Source organism: Lutra lutra, chromosome 14, assembly GCF_902655055.1.
Source record: "Lutra lutra chromosome 14, mLutLut1.2, whole genome shotgun sequence".
In the NCBI taxonomy this organism is placed as follows: Eukaryota; Metazoa; Chordata; class Mammalia; order Carnivora; family Mustelidae; genus Lutra; species Lutra lutra.
Window position 1 is genome coordinate 61,492,271 of NC_062291.1, and position 15,588 is coordinate 61,507,858.

At 37.0% G+C, this 15,588-nt stretch overlaps 1 protein-coding gene across 7 annotated transcripts in view; it reads left to right on the forward strand.

The window, feature by feature from the left end:
• BTRC (beta-transducin repeat containing E3 ubiquitin protein ligase) overlaps window positions 1-15,588 on the forward strand; it is a 184,720-nt gene that overhangs the window by 57,884 nt on the left and 111,248 nt on the right. For 4 of the 7 annotated variants that reach the window (XM_047702067.1, XM_047702061.1, XM_047702060.1 and 1 more), the window contains exon 2: window positions 6,866-6,973. The exons of 2 other annotated variants lie outside the window; for them this stretch is intronic. In XM_047702067.1, the coding sequence (XP_047558023.1) occupies window positions 6,866-6,973 (108 nt within the window). Of the gene's footprint in view, window positions 1-6,865; window positions 6,974-8,829; window positions 8,926-15,588 lie in introns of those variants that run through there. One more of the 7 variants, XM_047702065.1, reaches the window with a different exon arrangement.

A 15,588-nucleotide genomic window follows, 5' to 3' on the forward strand; every position in this document is an offset into this window, starting at 1 on the left:
TCAGTAGCACAGCATTCATTCTATTTTTCTTCCTTTCTGTATTTATAACTCTTTTTTGATTAGGAGAAATCTTGCTCTTATTATCCTCAGTATTTGGTTCTGAGGTTCCTTTAATAACCCCCAACTCATTGTTTACTGCCTTTTGTCATAGGGACCTTAAGATAATTTCCCTCAGAAATAGAATTATTTCATTACTGCTTTCACAGCCAATTCACTGTTTTTAGTATTTCATTGGCGTTCAGGAATTGAGATTTCACATTGTCTCATTTTAATTTTTTAAGCCCTTTTATCATCTCTGAAATCTTTCTGTTCTGCTTGATTCTGGTTGTACTTGGAATCAAACTGATTATTGTGATCATGCCTAAAACAGCTTGGCCTTGGAGAGGTGGGCCTTCTATTTTCAGCCTAACAATGTCTCATTGCACATGCACATGCTCTTTGAAGCATTTAAGTGTTTAAAGTTGAATAAATGAAGAAGATCAAGAAAAAAAAATGGTCTATCCCCTTATTTGATCCATCCTCCTATGTAACTCGTCTCCCATTGCTGGTAGAGGGCTCTCCATTCCCCACTCCATACTCTATGTGGATGCTTTCCTTACCCCTTTGGTTTCCTACTATTTGCACTGGGATCCTCCTACTGGGTATAAAACACTGTTTTGGGCCATTGCCCCTCCACCCTATTTATCCCAGTGGGTGTGAAACTCAGTGCTGGACCAGTATCCATCCTTTTACTCTCAGTGAATGTGTTTTCTGCTCACTTTGGGAACCCTAGCTGTCTTGCCCTCCTGCCCTGCCCGATCACATTCATCATCCTACTGTTCACTGCCATTCTGGAAGCCTTCCTCATTCCACTGGGACTGTAGTACCCCATGCCAGGCCACCCTCTTGTGCAGATTTTTTTCCTCTCACCAGCTAGGGCTCTAAAACTCTATGCCAGGCCTCTTCCCCCTCAGGGCCACCTTTCTTATAACCTCTTGGACTCCAAAAGCCTGTATTGGGCCACTGCAACCACTTCTACCACTCAGCTTGATGCCTAGTTAGCCTATATTCACTTAATGGTTGTCAAATTGAATTTTTCAAGTAGGAAAGGAAACAAGGGAAGAGTAATCAAATTTTATTTAAAAAAAAAAGTCACTAGTATTTTCACAGCAAATGCTTTTAACCTAGCGCTTTCCAACTTACACAGAATACAGTGATTTCCTTTATCTATATAATCCTTACAGGTTTATATCCAAGCTTTCATGCCAAATTTTTACTTAAGTACCAGGGGTATATTATCATTTTAATGATTACTGAACTTCTCTAGCACACTTTCCTTCCACTGTGTCTATCAGTGCTACCACCATCCTTCTAGTTATTCAGGTTTGAAAACTCATAGTTATTTCTGACTCATCCTCTTCTTTCCTTATAGTTAGTTGTTAAGTCCTATTAAGTCCTTTTTAAGTGCCATTTTTATGGGGCACTGTCCTAGGTACCCAGAATATCTAGTTTCGAATCCCATCTTTACAGCTTGTTAGGTGCCTACCAACTTTTGTTAATTTACTTGACCTCTTTGGATCTTGTTTACCTTGCTAGATTGTTTTGCAGGTGAGTAAGATAATTGTGAAAAGAGCTTTCTCTAATACTGTTCTAGTAAGCCCTTCTAGTCTGGTAAGATGGACTAGTCTAGTCTGGTACCCATTATTATTTTGTCAGTATTCTTACCTATTCCATAAGTAAAAATTGCTTCCTTCTTTTTGGTATGTAGCTCTCTCTGATTTCTCACCATTAAGCTCGCTTTTATTGAGTATCTACTATGACCAGATACTGGAGGTAAAAAAAAGTAAGGTATGTCTCATATCTCTGAGGAATACCATCTTGTAGAGGAGACAGATAGGTAATTAACTTACATACAGTAACAATTGCTACAATAAAATTAAAGCCTGTATCTGAACTTTTCTAAATTTTAATTAAACTTATATGCATCTATTGTCAAATACAATTTCGTATGTTATTGTATTTTCCTTGCAGTTACTGTTTGTGTTGGTTAATTTATCTCGCTAAGAAAGAGTACTTGAGAGCAGGTCTTTACAGTGGTGAGTCTTAGGGTGTAGTGTAGGGGAGACAAACACATTGGGGTCTTCTGTTATTGTCGTGTAGTCACTGTAACTCTTCTGAACTTGAGTTTACTCTACTGTTACAGTGAAAATATTAATAACTCTTTGATAGGGTTTATAATCATTTAACGAAATAAGGTATTTAAAGGATCTAGCACAGTTTATGCCTGACAAATTTTGGTTCTCCTTTCCTTGTACTCCATGTGTATCCATTCTGGTAAAAAACAATACGTATTTGATTCTATGGTCTACAGTTCATAATGGCTTCCCGAATGTTTTGAAATACAATCGACATTCATGGAAGCCTTAGTAATGGCATCACTTTACAGTTTTTTCTTTTGGCACTCTTATTTTAATTTTACCACAACTTTGTGCAATGAGGCTGGGCAGACATGACTATCCTATGTGACAAGTGGAAGTTTCATTTTTGAAGTGATTGAACTAAATTGGGATTCTTAAGAGGCAGTCATTGAATTTGTATATGTAGAGTCTGAATATATTACATGGCCTGTGGAATATTGTAGTTCTCTTGGACTGACTTTTTAGTTGATAGAGTAGTGAAAAGGGAATTCTTCTATTCCATAGCTTAAGGATACACAAACTCTCAATGCAGCTATCTTTTTATTGTTGATTATTATAGCTTCTATTACTCGTAGAAGTTGACCAACAGGGACCTGAGTTTAGGAGATTTTGTCATTCAGCTTTCATGTAGTAAATGCTGAGGCCAGCCCTTTGCCTACAGGGCCCTCTATCATTGAAGAGGAACTGCAACTTTTCTCCAGGCAGCCAAGTAGGGGGAGGAGCCAAGGTTTTCACTGTTCTCTGTGAAAATGAATTTGTGCTGTTGGACCTGAAGGGGACTAGGTAGCATATTCTTCTTGAAGCACTGGAGGCCCTTTGTTGCAACATTTCAATCTCTTTCTGATTCTTCCATCTAGTAGAAAACATGTTTGAGCATTTTTAAAAAATGCTGTGTCTATGCTTCTCAAAAGCTAGTGAACTTACCCAATCGGCTAACAAACTTCAATTGTAATAAATTTTTTATAGTCTTCACCTTTCTTTGATTTTTGCAAAGTAGAGTTATCTGGAGTGAGGTCAAGTGGGGAATGAGTTGAGAAGACAGATATGTGCTTTGTAGATAGGATGAAGGCACATGGGTGATCCAGACTTTCTTGTGGCTTTTGAGATTGTGCAGGAGAAACATTTAAGGAATAGGTTATTCACAAGTCCTTTAACAGTTAATAGAAGTATTTAAACATGAGAATATAGTTGCTAGATTGCAGTTTAGTTTAGAATCTGCTTTTTTTTTAAATTAAAAAATTTTTTAAGTGTAGAGAGAAAACCTTAGAAATTTAAATATTTTCCAGCCTAAACTTTAAGTAGGAAACTATTTGTGCTTTTTTAAAGGTAGGTAGTTTTTTAAAGGTAGGTTTTAAAGGGGTTATATATTAAACATGGCAGGGCAGAAAAAGTCTTGGATCTTTGTCAGAAATTGATGAATCAGGATGGCCCTGAAATATATAGAATATATAAGAATAGTAACCAAAATGACACTCCTTTTTACCCTGTTACTTCTTGCCCAGATTTCTTTTGATTTCCCCCTTCCTTTAGGGTGCTCCTAAATGTATAGGAGGGAAAGAGGTAGAGTAGAAGTTACAGCCTGTTTCATTAATTTTGTGATTATAATTTTTCCTCAGTGTTAAGTGGCATTTACCAGTATGGGTAAGATTAATTGTTACAATACAAACCAATTTGAAAATTGGTTTTTAAATTGAGCTATAGTATATAAAATCTTATGATAATGTGCAGATCTGACTATCCAAATGCACTTTTCATACCCACACCAATTGTCTTATAATAATCGAAAATGCATCCTCTGTGTGGTGTTTGCAAGTTAATGCTATTTTGGAAATCATACCAGTATATCTAGTGGCTTTCCTGCGTGTTTGTAGCTCATTATTGATTATAATTTTATTTTGAAATTTTAGTTTAAGGGGGTGAGGTAAGTCCTTTCAAATTCTTAGGACTTTCGGTGGAGGATAGGAATGAATAAGGAAGAGCATTAAAATGACGAATGGTAAAAAAAGTCATAATAATCAAGGACATACTACAGCAATAACACAGGATCCAATATAGAATGAAGGAGATGAAACATTGCAAAGAGGAATACCGAAAAACTTAGCAAATAGTGTTCACAAATACAAACAAATAAGCACATTTAATAACAAGGAAGAGATCATGCAGGTGTCTTCAGTATGGCTAAAAGTGCATGAGCCATCTTCCTTTTCTGAAGGGAAGGGGAGAAGCGAAGCCGTCCTGTAGGCCCTGCTGCTTTTCCTTTCTAACATTCCTTTTTCTCTTCTGTATTTTCATTCTCTTTTTTAATTTATTTTCACTTCTTCTCACTGTCCTGCTTTTCGACATTCAGTCCCACCTTCAGAATGAGACTTTCTTCTGCCTGGCATCTGCAGAACTTTAACCAGCTGCTTAATAATATGCAGTGTCTCTCATCTTAGTGAGAGAAACTCACTAACAACAACTTGTTGCTTTTTACATTAATGATCTTTTTTAAAGGTTTTTATTTATTTATTTGACAGACAGAGATCACAGGTAGGCAGAGAAGCAGGCAGAGAGAGAGGAGAAATCCGGCTCCCTGCTGAGCAGAGAGCCTGATGCAGAACTCAATCCCAGGATCCTGGGATCATGACCTGAGCTGAAGGCAGAGGCTTTAACCCACTGAGCCACCCAGGTGCCCCAAAACAGTGATTCTTATTCTCTTCTCCCTTGCCTTCTGAAAACATGAGCATCTCTCCTTCTGAGAACTACTGGGTAAGACTGAAATTAGTATAAATAATTCTAAGGAGAATTGAAATAAATGAGAGATGTACATTGGCAGGGTGAAAGGGAGAAGGAAATTACAAGTTCACAGGATGGGACTAAAATGGGTATTTGAATAAAACATCAAGTTATGAGCTAGAGCATCAGGGCCAATTGGGAGGACAGAGGTGAGTTAATGTAGACAGTTGGGAAAGATCAGATCAATAGAGTGCTTGGGTTTCATTTAGTAGTTAAAGGGAGCCATTAAGAATTGTTGGGAAGGGTGACATGATAGTAAGGTGAACACAGTTATTCTATTTAGCTGCTGTTCATAAAATGGATTATAGCTTGAGGTGAAGAAATACTGGAAACAGTGAACAAAGTTAGGAGATTGTTGTGTTAGTTCATAGCAGTGTAGCTGTTGTGGTTGATGTGTTATCCAGTGATTTGTTTAGCAAATAACCTTCTTTGAAGTCTGATGTCTCCACATGATGACCTAGGGATGGATGGTGGCAGGAAAGTTCAGCACTTAAGTTCAGCACTTAAGAAGCAATAGGCCAGCATTTCAGTTCCTAGTTCTCTACATTCTAAATTCATGATCACGAATAAAAACCTCGATTTTTCTAGGTCATTAGTCAACATTAACTATAAAATGAGGCAGTAATGACCTCAAAGCACCATCTAGACCTGATCACTTTTTTGGAGTCCTTTGTAGCAGACTATCCTTATATCAGTTTTAGAGAGTGTGACCAATGAATACCATATTTTGTTTCCTAATATTAATTTCTGCATCTAGAATATTTTAAGAATAAAAAAGTCCCATGATGATATTTAATATTTTAAGACCTACAATTTCAAGTTTAATATTATGTATATTGACTGCTGTATTTTAAAATAATGTATTGCTGTTTTCATATATGCTATGATCAGGTATTTAATTTTTTTGGTACTGTTAGATTGTTGATGGACCAAACCTCAGCCTGGAATACATTTAGAGAAACCTGAAGAATGTAAAAATTCTTCTAAAAGATAGTGTTTTATAAGACTATAGGAGCAATAACACTAATACTGTTTAATTAGTGTTACTAGAAATGCTTTTTACCCTTTTTGCTACTGAATACATTATATGTATATTTACACTCACATGTACCTTTTTATTTAGAAGATTTTAATACCAGGAACTTTTGGTTCTTTTTTTTCTCTTTCTCTTTTTCTGTCCTTGTCTCTCTCTCTCTTTCTTTGTTGTTGTTTTCCCTTCTGTTTGGGTTGTCCTCCCCCCCCCACCCCCCAATCCATCTGGAAAGATGGAAGAGGCAGCTGCTATGGTAACTATGCATTTTGGTTAATGAATAGCAGACTAACAAGATACATAAAACATATGCAAACTGTGCAGAGTTGGCTGCTGTCAGCTGCTGGGGGTGTATAATACTTTCTCTTTCCCTTTTCCTCACCTTCTAAAAAAACCCCCCAACTTTCCTGTTGCATTTTGTTTTCTACTTTACCATTCCTGATAATGAAATTATCATGAAGTGTTCTTTTTCTTTTTAGTCTGTACAGTAATTCATCCTGTGGTGAATTTATGGTAGATGAGTTGAGGTGCACAGAGGATAAGAATTGATTAGTTGGATTAAGAAGTAGATTTCCTTTAGACTCATACATAAAAGAACAGAGACAACAATTTTTACTGTTTTTTTTTGTTGTTTTGTTTGTTTCTTTTTTTTTTTTTTTTTACCTATAACCTCCTTTCTTTCCCCTTGCCTTCTGGCCACTTGTGCCCCTTTCAAGGTTCTCTCCGGGGTTAGAAATAGTAAGTAGTATGTTTCTTGAATATGTTTCTATCGTAAAGGCCAGCTGCAACTGGAATATTGCATTCAGCCAAGCCTTGAAAGTTCCTGTAATCTGTGCCATCCTGTCTCATACTGTCCCATCTCATAGTTGTCCTCTCTCTGCAGTGCTCTATGCCCAGGTCTCTGTGGCTGGGCTGCTCCAGCCTGGCGGACAGCATGCCTTCGCTGCGATGCCTGTATAACCCAGGGACTGGCGCACTCACAGCTTTCCAGGTACTTTCTCTGTCTCTGTGGGTTATTTGCGGGCATTAGTGTGTGTCTGATTCATGAGTGTGTCCTCCTCCTTTCCTATGCTTTACTTATGTTCACTTTCTCTCCTTCATATTGCTTGTATTTCACATGACTCAGTACTCCTTTAATGATTCATTTTTAATGTATACCCAGACTGATACACTCTTCAGACATTTTTATTACTGTGATTGGTTTGCCAGAATTGATATAGCACAACTTGACTGTTGGTTTTCATATCTAGTACAAGTATGATAGTGAATTCTAAAGTAATTTCAACCAGTAGCATTTATTATGTAACGTTTGCTCTGGACCTACATAAAGCCAATTAATTACAACCAGTTACCTGAACACCTTCTTGTGTTTTTCTTAGGATTATTAAAAATAAAAAGTGCTTTAATTCAGAGTGTCTCCTCTTTACTATACTCCTCTATATATTTTGGGGTAAGATCTGTGTTTATTTATCTCTTAATTAACAGGTCTAATTTCAAGATGGAAAGGCCTTTTAAGACCTTGAGTACAATATTCAGCTTGAAACAGTCCAGCTGGTCTTGCATGAACTGACAGATTCTAGTTCCCTTTAGCCTTTCTTAGAGGCTATTAGGACAATTCTAGGTTGTGAGAGAAATCTGTAGAGAGAATAGAACATTTGTAGAGAAAAATGTAAGAAAGAGCTTGATGCCCATAGCTTACAAATTAGGGTACTATATATGGTGATTTTCGTGGCAGAAATGTTATCTGTCTGCCTCAGGCATTTGCAGTTTGTGTTTAGCATTTAATAGTAATACGTAGCTTAGCTTTTTCTTTGTTTTTAACCTATGTAGTTCATATTCTATTTAGAAGAATTTCAAATGCAAGCTGTAAGCAAGCATCAGAATGCTTATGACTATAGTCTTAGTTAAAAGAGAGAAAGTTAAGTATTCTGCATTCCTGAAGTGTGCTAACAGTTGTTGTTCCTTAATAATACCATTTTAGTGGTGATAATGCTAGGTATTTCTGTTTGTCCTTTGTAAAACACAGTATTAAACTTCATTTGCTTGTCTTGGGAGATACAATACATGAAAGTGCATAGGCTTTAACATTAGTTAAATCAGGGTTTACATACTGTCTTTGTCACTAGTATGATCTTGAGCAAGTCATTTCACTCTCATCCTTATGTTCCTCATCTGTACATGGGGACTAAGTAAAGGCGTGCAGTAAATGGCCACTGTTGTTATCATCTTCATCATTGCTAATATTATTGCTATTGTTATTAGAGAATTTTGCTATCCTACCAGTATCAATTTATTTCAAATATTTAAATTTTTGTTACATGTCATATTGGTAAAGTTTCTGCTCTCCAGGAACTCATGGACTAACCTGTGGTTTTTTAATCTTATTGGGGTTGTAATAAGTTTAGCCAAACTGCAAAGTCTAAGAGAACAGTCACTACAAGACTGTCTTCATTTCAGACACCAATTGCAAGTCTAGGAGCCCCCATGACCCACATTCATGTTTGATAATTCACTAGAAAGGACTCACAGACTCACTGAAAGCTATTATACTTAAAATTTGCTACAGGGCGAGAGTGCAGGTTAAAATGAGCCAAAAGAAAGAGACACATGGGCAGATTCTCAAGAGACCAAATATAAAACTTCTTGTCATCATCTCCCAATGGATTCATGACCTGGCCACAGTATATGATAGTACACAAAGGGTATTGCCAACTAGGGAAATTTACCGAAATCTTTGGTGTCTAGAGTATTTTGGGGGCACAATTACAAACTGCCTGCCTGGCTGACTGTTAGTATATCTGGCCCCTTCTGTAGGTCACACTAATGCTTTCTCCCATTTCCTCTCAGGATTGGAACTGATAATGTATGGCTCAAAGCCCTCCACTATAAATCACATTTGTCCAATGGCCAAAGTCCTCAGGCAAAGAAAGACACTCCTCTTAGGTAAGAAGTTCCAGAGGCCAGTATACCACCTCCCAGTAGCCAAAGGCAGAGGCCAGACCTGTCTTTGGGTAAGGTTGGTTCTTTACTACCCAGGGGTCATGGACTCCTTTGAGAATTTGAAGAGAACTGTTGAGAACCCAATAAACTATTGATCTTAGAAAAATGCATATGACACATAGGCCATGGACTCCTTTGAGAATTTGAAGAGAACTGTTGAGAACCTAATAAACTATTGATCTTAGAAAAATGCATATGACACATAGGCAAAATTTTATTTGATAGTTTTATGTATAATTATTTCTATTAAATCACATAATCCCCAGAGTATAAACTCCCAACTGAAAAAGCCTATGAGAGAAATGTGCAGAGAGCCAAAAGAATGTATAAAAGAGGAACCTGATCTAATCCAAGGGTGGGAATAAGGAAGATCAGGTAATAAAGTTTTGAGTTAAGGTCTTGAGGATGAGTAAGAATGAACTAGGCAAACGGGAGGAGGGAGAAACATTTCAGGTCTAAGGAAGAGGCAATGCAAAGACCCTGGGAACAGGTGGAGCTTGGTGCATTTAAGGACTCCACTGTAAAAAGACTATTATTTCAAAGAAGGAGGAGAATGGAGCTAGGAAAGACTGGGAAGCTTGATCATGCAGGATTTGTGGGTCATCTTAGCCTTGATGCTGAGAAGAGCAGTATGCTGTTGAAAGGACTTAAACAGAAGTTTGACCTGATCAGATTTGCATTTATTTTCTTTTTAACATTTGTAAAGACTTATTTATTTAGTTGAGAGCGCGCAGGAGTGTGTGCATGAGCAGGGTGGGAGAGGGAAAAGCAGACTTCCCCATGATGCGGAGCTCCATCCCAGGACTCTGAGATCATGACATGAGTAGAAGGTAGACATTTAACCAACTGAGCCATCCAGGCGCCCCCAGTTTGCATTTAGATCTATTACTCTAGCTATTCTAAGGGTAATTTAGTGATTGAGGAGAGATGGTGGCAGTTTAGTGTTGGTCTAGTACTCCTTTGCATTCCTAAAAATTATTGAGGACACCGAAGTGCTTTTATTTTTGTGGGTTATATCTATTGGTATTTACTATTTGAAATTAGAACTGAGAAAAAATTTTTAAGTATTAATTTATTACTTCATTTAAAATAACTGTAATAAACCCATTCTGAGGTACCTGGGTGGCTCAGTTGGTTAAATGTCTGCCTTCCGCTTGGGTCGTGATCCCAGGGTCCTGGGATCAAGTCCCACATCAGACTTCTTGCTCCACAGGGAGCCTGCTTCTCTCTCTGCCTTTCCTTTCTCTTTCTGTGTGTCTCTTATGAATAAATGAATAAAATCTAAAAAAAAAAAGCCCCATTACATGCTAATACAAATAAATACTTTATGAAAAATAACCTTTCTAAAAAAATTAGTTAAGATTGTCATTGTATTACATTTTTTTATAAATTTCTTTAATGTCTGGATTAATAAAAGACAGCTGGATTCTCATTTCTGTTTCTGCATTCAATCTGTTGTGATGTGTTGTTTTGAATATATGAAGACTATCCAGCCACACTGATATATAGTTTAAAAAGAGAGAGGTACTTTAATACCCTTTTCAGTTAGTTGTAATTTCTTAGAAGATTAGTTGCAGTATAGAATCTGAAACTGTATCAATGAACTTTTTGTGCTCTGTTACATTAAAATGCACTGGTCTCAATCTTTTCAACAGATCATGCTGGAACAGTTGGACATCTATGTGCAATATAATGAACCTCAACTGTTACATGGCACCATATACAAAAATTAACTCAGACTGGATCATAGGCCTACATATGAGCTAAAATTACAAAACTGATAGGAAAAAATGAGGGAGAAAAAAAAAATCACTGTGACTTTGGGTTCAGCAGACCACGGTGAGGTACTACTACATTACTACCACATACTTCTTCTCACCCTGGGATGTAGGAATCCGGAATTTGGTAGAACCTAGGTAGTTAATATATCCTGGTTTAATATGAGAAATGCTGTGCTAGAAAATTCCTTGAAAGTAGAAGCAATCTCTTATATGTATCAGTTGACCTCCACAGTGTTCTGTGGAGTGCTTTTTAGTATTGGGGGCCCAGTAAATACTGATGAATTGAATTATATTAGTGGTAAAGATAATCATTTGTAATTAAAAATTATACAAGTTAAAATCATCTGACTTGGACACCAATGTACCAAAAAAATTCAAATTTTCATCTCATTTGATCTAAAGCAGTTATGAATCTTAGGTCAGTACAAAAGAATTCCGAAATTACACTGTCACTGTCGGGACTTTCTCTGTTCTTAATTAAAAAAAAAAAAAAAAAAAAGTCTACTTAAAAAAATTCTTTTGAGTCTCCTTATAAGTTACTACTTCTAGGATATATTTGGAGGAAAATTGATTTAGAGATTTTGTTAGAAAAATCAGGAATAAATTAGGTGTATGGGCCTTGCAGTATATTGTAGGACTGAAATTGTGTTGCACAGGCAGAAAAGAGCTACTTAAGAAACATTTTAGAAAAGCAGATCGAAGGCTGTTTTATAGTGTAGTGGTTATGAGCGTGGGCCCTGATGCCAGACTGCTTGAGATTTGAGTCTGACTCTGTCTGGGTATGACCTGGGTAAGTATTTGACCCCTTTCTGCCTCAGTTTGCTTATCAGTAAAATGGGGATGATAATAGTATCTTTCTCATTGAGTTAAAATTATTATTATATTAAGATTTTATTTATTTATTTGAGAGAGGGAGCGCATAGAGGGAGAATGAGAGGAGACTCCCCACTCAGCAGGGAGCCTGATGGCGGGGCTCGATGCCAGGACCCTGAGATTGCCACCTGAGCCGAAGGCAGATGTTTAACTGACTGAGCCACCCAGGTGTATCCTCAGTTGTTAAAATTAAGTGAGTTAGGTTTAGAACAGTGTCTGGCAGAATGAATGGGTTTTATAGTATCAGAAGAATGCACAGAGGATAGGTTTGGAGACTTTCAGCAAGTATTGTTTTTCACCTTAGTATAAGACAATATGCTATTAAATAAATTCTAATTATTTTCATTCCTGGTAGCCCAATTTTGTATCATAGGGAAGCCTAATTTTGGTTCAGTTATTGATGGGAAATTTTTGCTTTTCTCAATATGACTATAGATGTGAATGTTTATTTTTCTCATCATTATGTCTTATGTAGCAAAAAATGGAAGAAATGGGCTTATATTCTGGTTTTATTCTACTCAGTAATTTATTCTGTCAGGTACAGTGTACACAGGTGCTCAATATTACGGCCTGACTAAATTTACGGATATAGGACTTAAGTCTATTCTTTCCTGCCCACTTCTAGAATTACAAGAATTTTAGTACATTTACATCTTTGTAGTTTGGGTTACCCATTTAGATTTTTGTTAATGTAAAATTTACACCCAATGAAATACACAGATCTAAAGTGTATTCTCAGATGAGCTTGACAAATTTATGTAACCTCATTCTCAAGATACAGAACATTTTCATAATCTGAAAAAGTTCCCTTGTATGCCCTTCCAGTTAGTACTCATCCCGCTTATGCGATGACTCTTCTAATTTGCCACCGATTTAGTTTTTGCCTATTCTTCTTCTGTGTCTTTTTCTTCTGATCAATGTTTTTGAGATTTGTCCATTTAATTATGTTTATCAGTAATTTATTCTTTTTTATTGCTGAATATGTTCTATTGTATTACTGTTCCACAGTTTGTTTACCCATTTGTCTATTAATAGAGATTTGGCTTGTTTCCATTTTTTTGACTACTATGAATAAAGCTACCCTATACAGTTTGTACAAGTCTTTTTGTGGACATCTGTTTTTATTTCTCTTGGTAAATGCCTAAGAATGGAATTGTCGGGTCATAAAATAAAGCATATTTTTTTTAATCTTTTTTTTTTTTAAGATTTTATTTATTTATTTGACAGAGAGAGATCACAAGTAGACAGAGAGGCAGGCAGAGAGAGAGAGGGGGGGGGGGAAGCAGGCTCCCTGTCGAGCAGAGAGCCCGATGCGGGACTCGATCCCAGGACCCTGAGATCATGACCTGAGCCGAAGGCAGCGGCTTAACCCACTGAGCCACCCAGGCGCCCATAAAGCATATTTTTAACTTTAAAGGACAGTCAGGGTATCTGGGTGGCTCAGTCGGTTAAGCATCTGCCTTTGGCTCAGGTCATGATCCCAGGGTCCTGGGATCAAGTCCCGCATTGGACTCCTGCTCAGGGGGGAGCCTGCTTCTACCTTTCCCTCTGCCTGCTGCTCTGCCTACTTGTGTTCTCTCTCTGTCGAGTAAATAATAAAAAATAATAAAAAATTTTTAAAATTAAAAAAAAGTCAAATGGGAAGTGTTCATCAACTGATGAATGGATAAAGACGATGTGGTATATATATACACAATGGAATATTACTCATCCATAAAAAATGAAATCTTGCCATTTGCAGCAACATGGATGGAGCTAGAGAGTGATTATGCTAAGTGAAGTAAGTCAGAGAAAGACAAATACATGTATGATGTCACTCATGTGGAATTGTTCTGTTTCTTAAATTCCACATGAGTGACATCATGAGCAAATGAGCAAAGGGAATAAAAGAGGGAGAGCGAGACAGACCAAGAACAGACTCTTTTTTTTTTTAAAGGTTGTATTTATTTACCTATTTGAGGGAGAGTGAGAGAGCGCATGAGAGGGGAGAAGGGTGGAGGGAGAAGCAGACTTCCTGCTGAGCTGGGAGCCCGATGTGGGACTTGATCGTGGGACTCAATCCTGGGACTCCGCCGGGATTGTGACCTGAGCCGAAGGCAGTCACTTAACCAACTGAGGCACCCTGGCACCTCCCAAGAAACAGACTCTTAACTATAGAGAACAAACTGGTTACCATAGGGAAGGTGGGGGGTGGTGGGTGAAATAGGTGATAGGGATTAAAGAGGGCACTTGCTGTGATGAGCACTGGGTGTTGTATGGAACTGTTGAATCACTATATTGTACACCTGAAACTAGTATGATGTTGTATGTTAACTAACTGGAATTAAAATAAAAACTTAAAGAGAGATGATCAGGTAGTTCTTCAAAGTGCTTATCCCAGAAGGAATACTCATTTTAGTAATATTGCCAAATGTGTTTAAGGAAGTGAGCTGCTAATAGCTTCAAGGTATTTTTTTCTTTGAAACCACTGCACTCCTTTAGTAAGTTTAAAGTACCCTCAAAGCCAAAATTTTATGACAATAGAAAAAGAAGAGCCTTGGAATCATTATTGAGTTTGTTGGGTTATCATCAGTAACTCAGATGGAAATGGCAGTATTGGGATGGTTTGATTATTAACATTTCACACCATACATTTTAAGCTAGTGACAGAAAAGATGCAGAAAATATTGTGTAAATAGAGTCTATGAGGACATAGTTAATTTGAACAAATTTTCATTTCCATCATTCCATTGGTTTGTCCTGGAAAGTATATGAGTGATTAAGAGGATTTCTGTTGATTAACAGTGGATGTACTATTGTGGAATCATTTGCTCATCCTCAGCAAGTGGTGATCTTATTGTCTATGATATTAAATGAGAATGAGCAGTAGAGAGAAAGTGCCTAAAAATAGCTGAGTAATTAAGATTATTTTCTTTAGACATTGAAAGAAGAGAAATTCTAACAGTAAGAATATAACTAGATTTATATGACCTTAGAATATTTTAGGTGTCAAGTGTAGCTATAGTATTTTAGGGAAATCTTGAGCTAAAATGAACCATATAATCTTTTAATATCAGCAAGGGACCCTTGTCAAAGGTTCAAACTGTTGAAGGTTGACTTTAGGAGAGACAGTGTATTTTATTGTTTAAAAATATTTAGAGGGCTGGGTGCCTGGGTGGCTCAGTGGGTTAAGCCTCTGCCTTTAGCTCAGGTCATGATCTTGGGGTCCTGGGATCGAGCCCCACGTGGGGCTCTCTGCTCAGCAGGGAGCCTGCTTCCCTTCCTCTCTTTCTCTCTGCCTACTTGTGATCTCTCTCTGTCAAATAAATAAATAAAATCTTAAAAAATCTTAGTAGAGGACTACTAAATCTTAACCATCTGCTAAGTGAAATGTTAAAATGGAACCGTAGTACTGTACTAAGGATTATTCAGGATGTATCTCTTTATGTAAGTCTTCATTTTACATTTGAAGTTTTAGGGCAACATGTCTTATCACACTTGACTATAAACTAACATTCAAATCTTAATCAGAAAACAATGTTATTAAGGAAAAAGTTCCCATTTTAGAAATGCGTATCAGGCCCTAGGTGATGTGCACCCCTCCCATCATATATGAATAATCTCATTATAGCATAATTTCTGTATAATAAAAATTCAGTTCTTTTTTGTCCATATGTTGACATTTGACCTATGTTTATCCCAGCTGTAGCCTTTACAAAAATTCACATATAAGGACAAATAAAAAATGCTTTTATTTTGTATGTGTGTGGGGAAACACACATTTCCCCCCGCTTATAAAACTAATTTATTGTTTACTGTAGAATATATAAATTATTTGGTGAACATATAAACAAGAAAGTATCACCCATAATCCTTGCCCTTTAAGATAATCATCGTGTTGGTTTCCTTTAATCTGGAATGACATCCATTTGTGCATGCATGTACACACACAGGCATGTGTGGGCAAATGTAG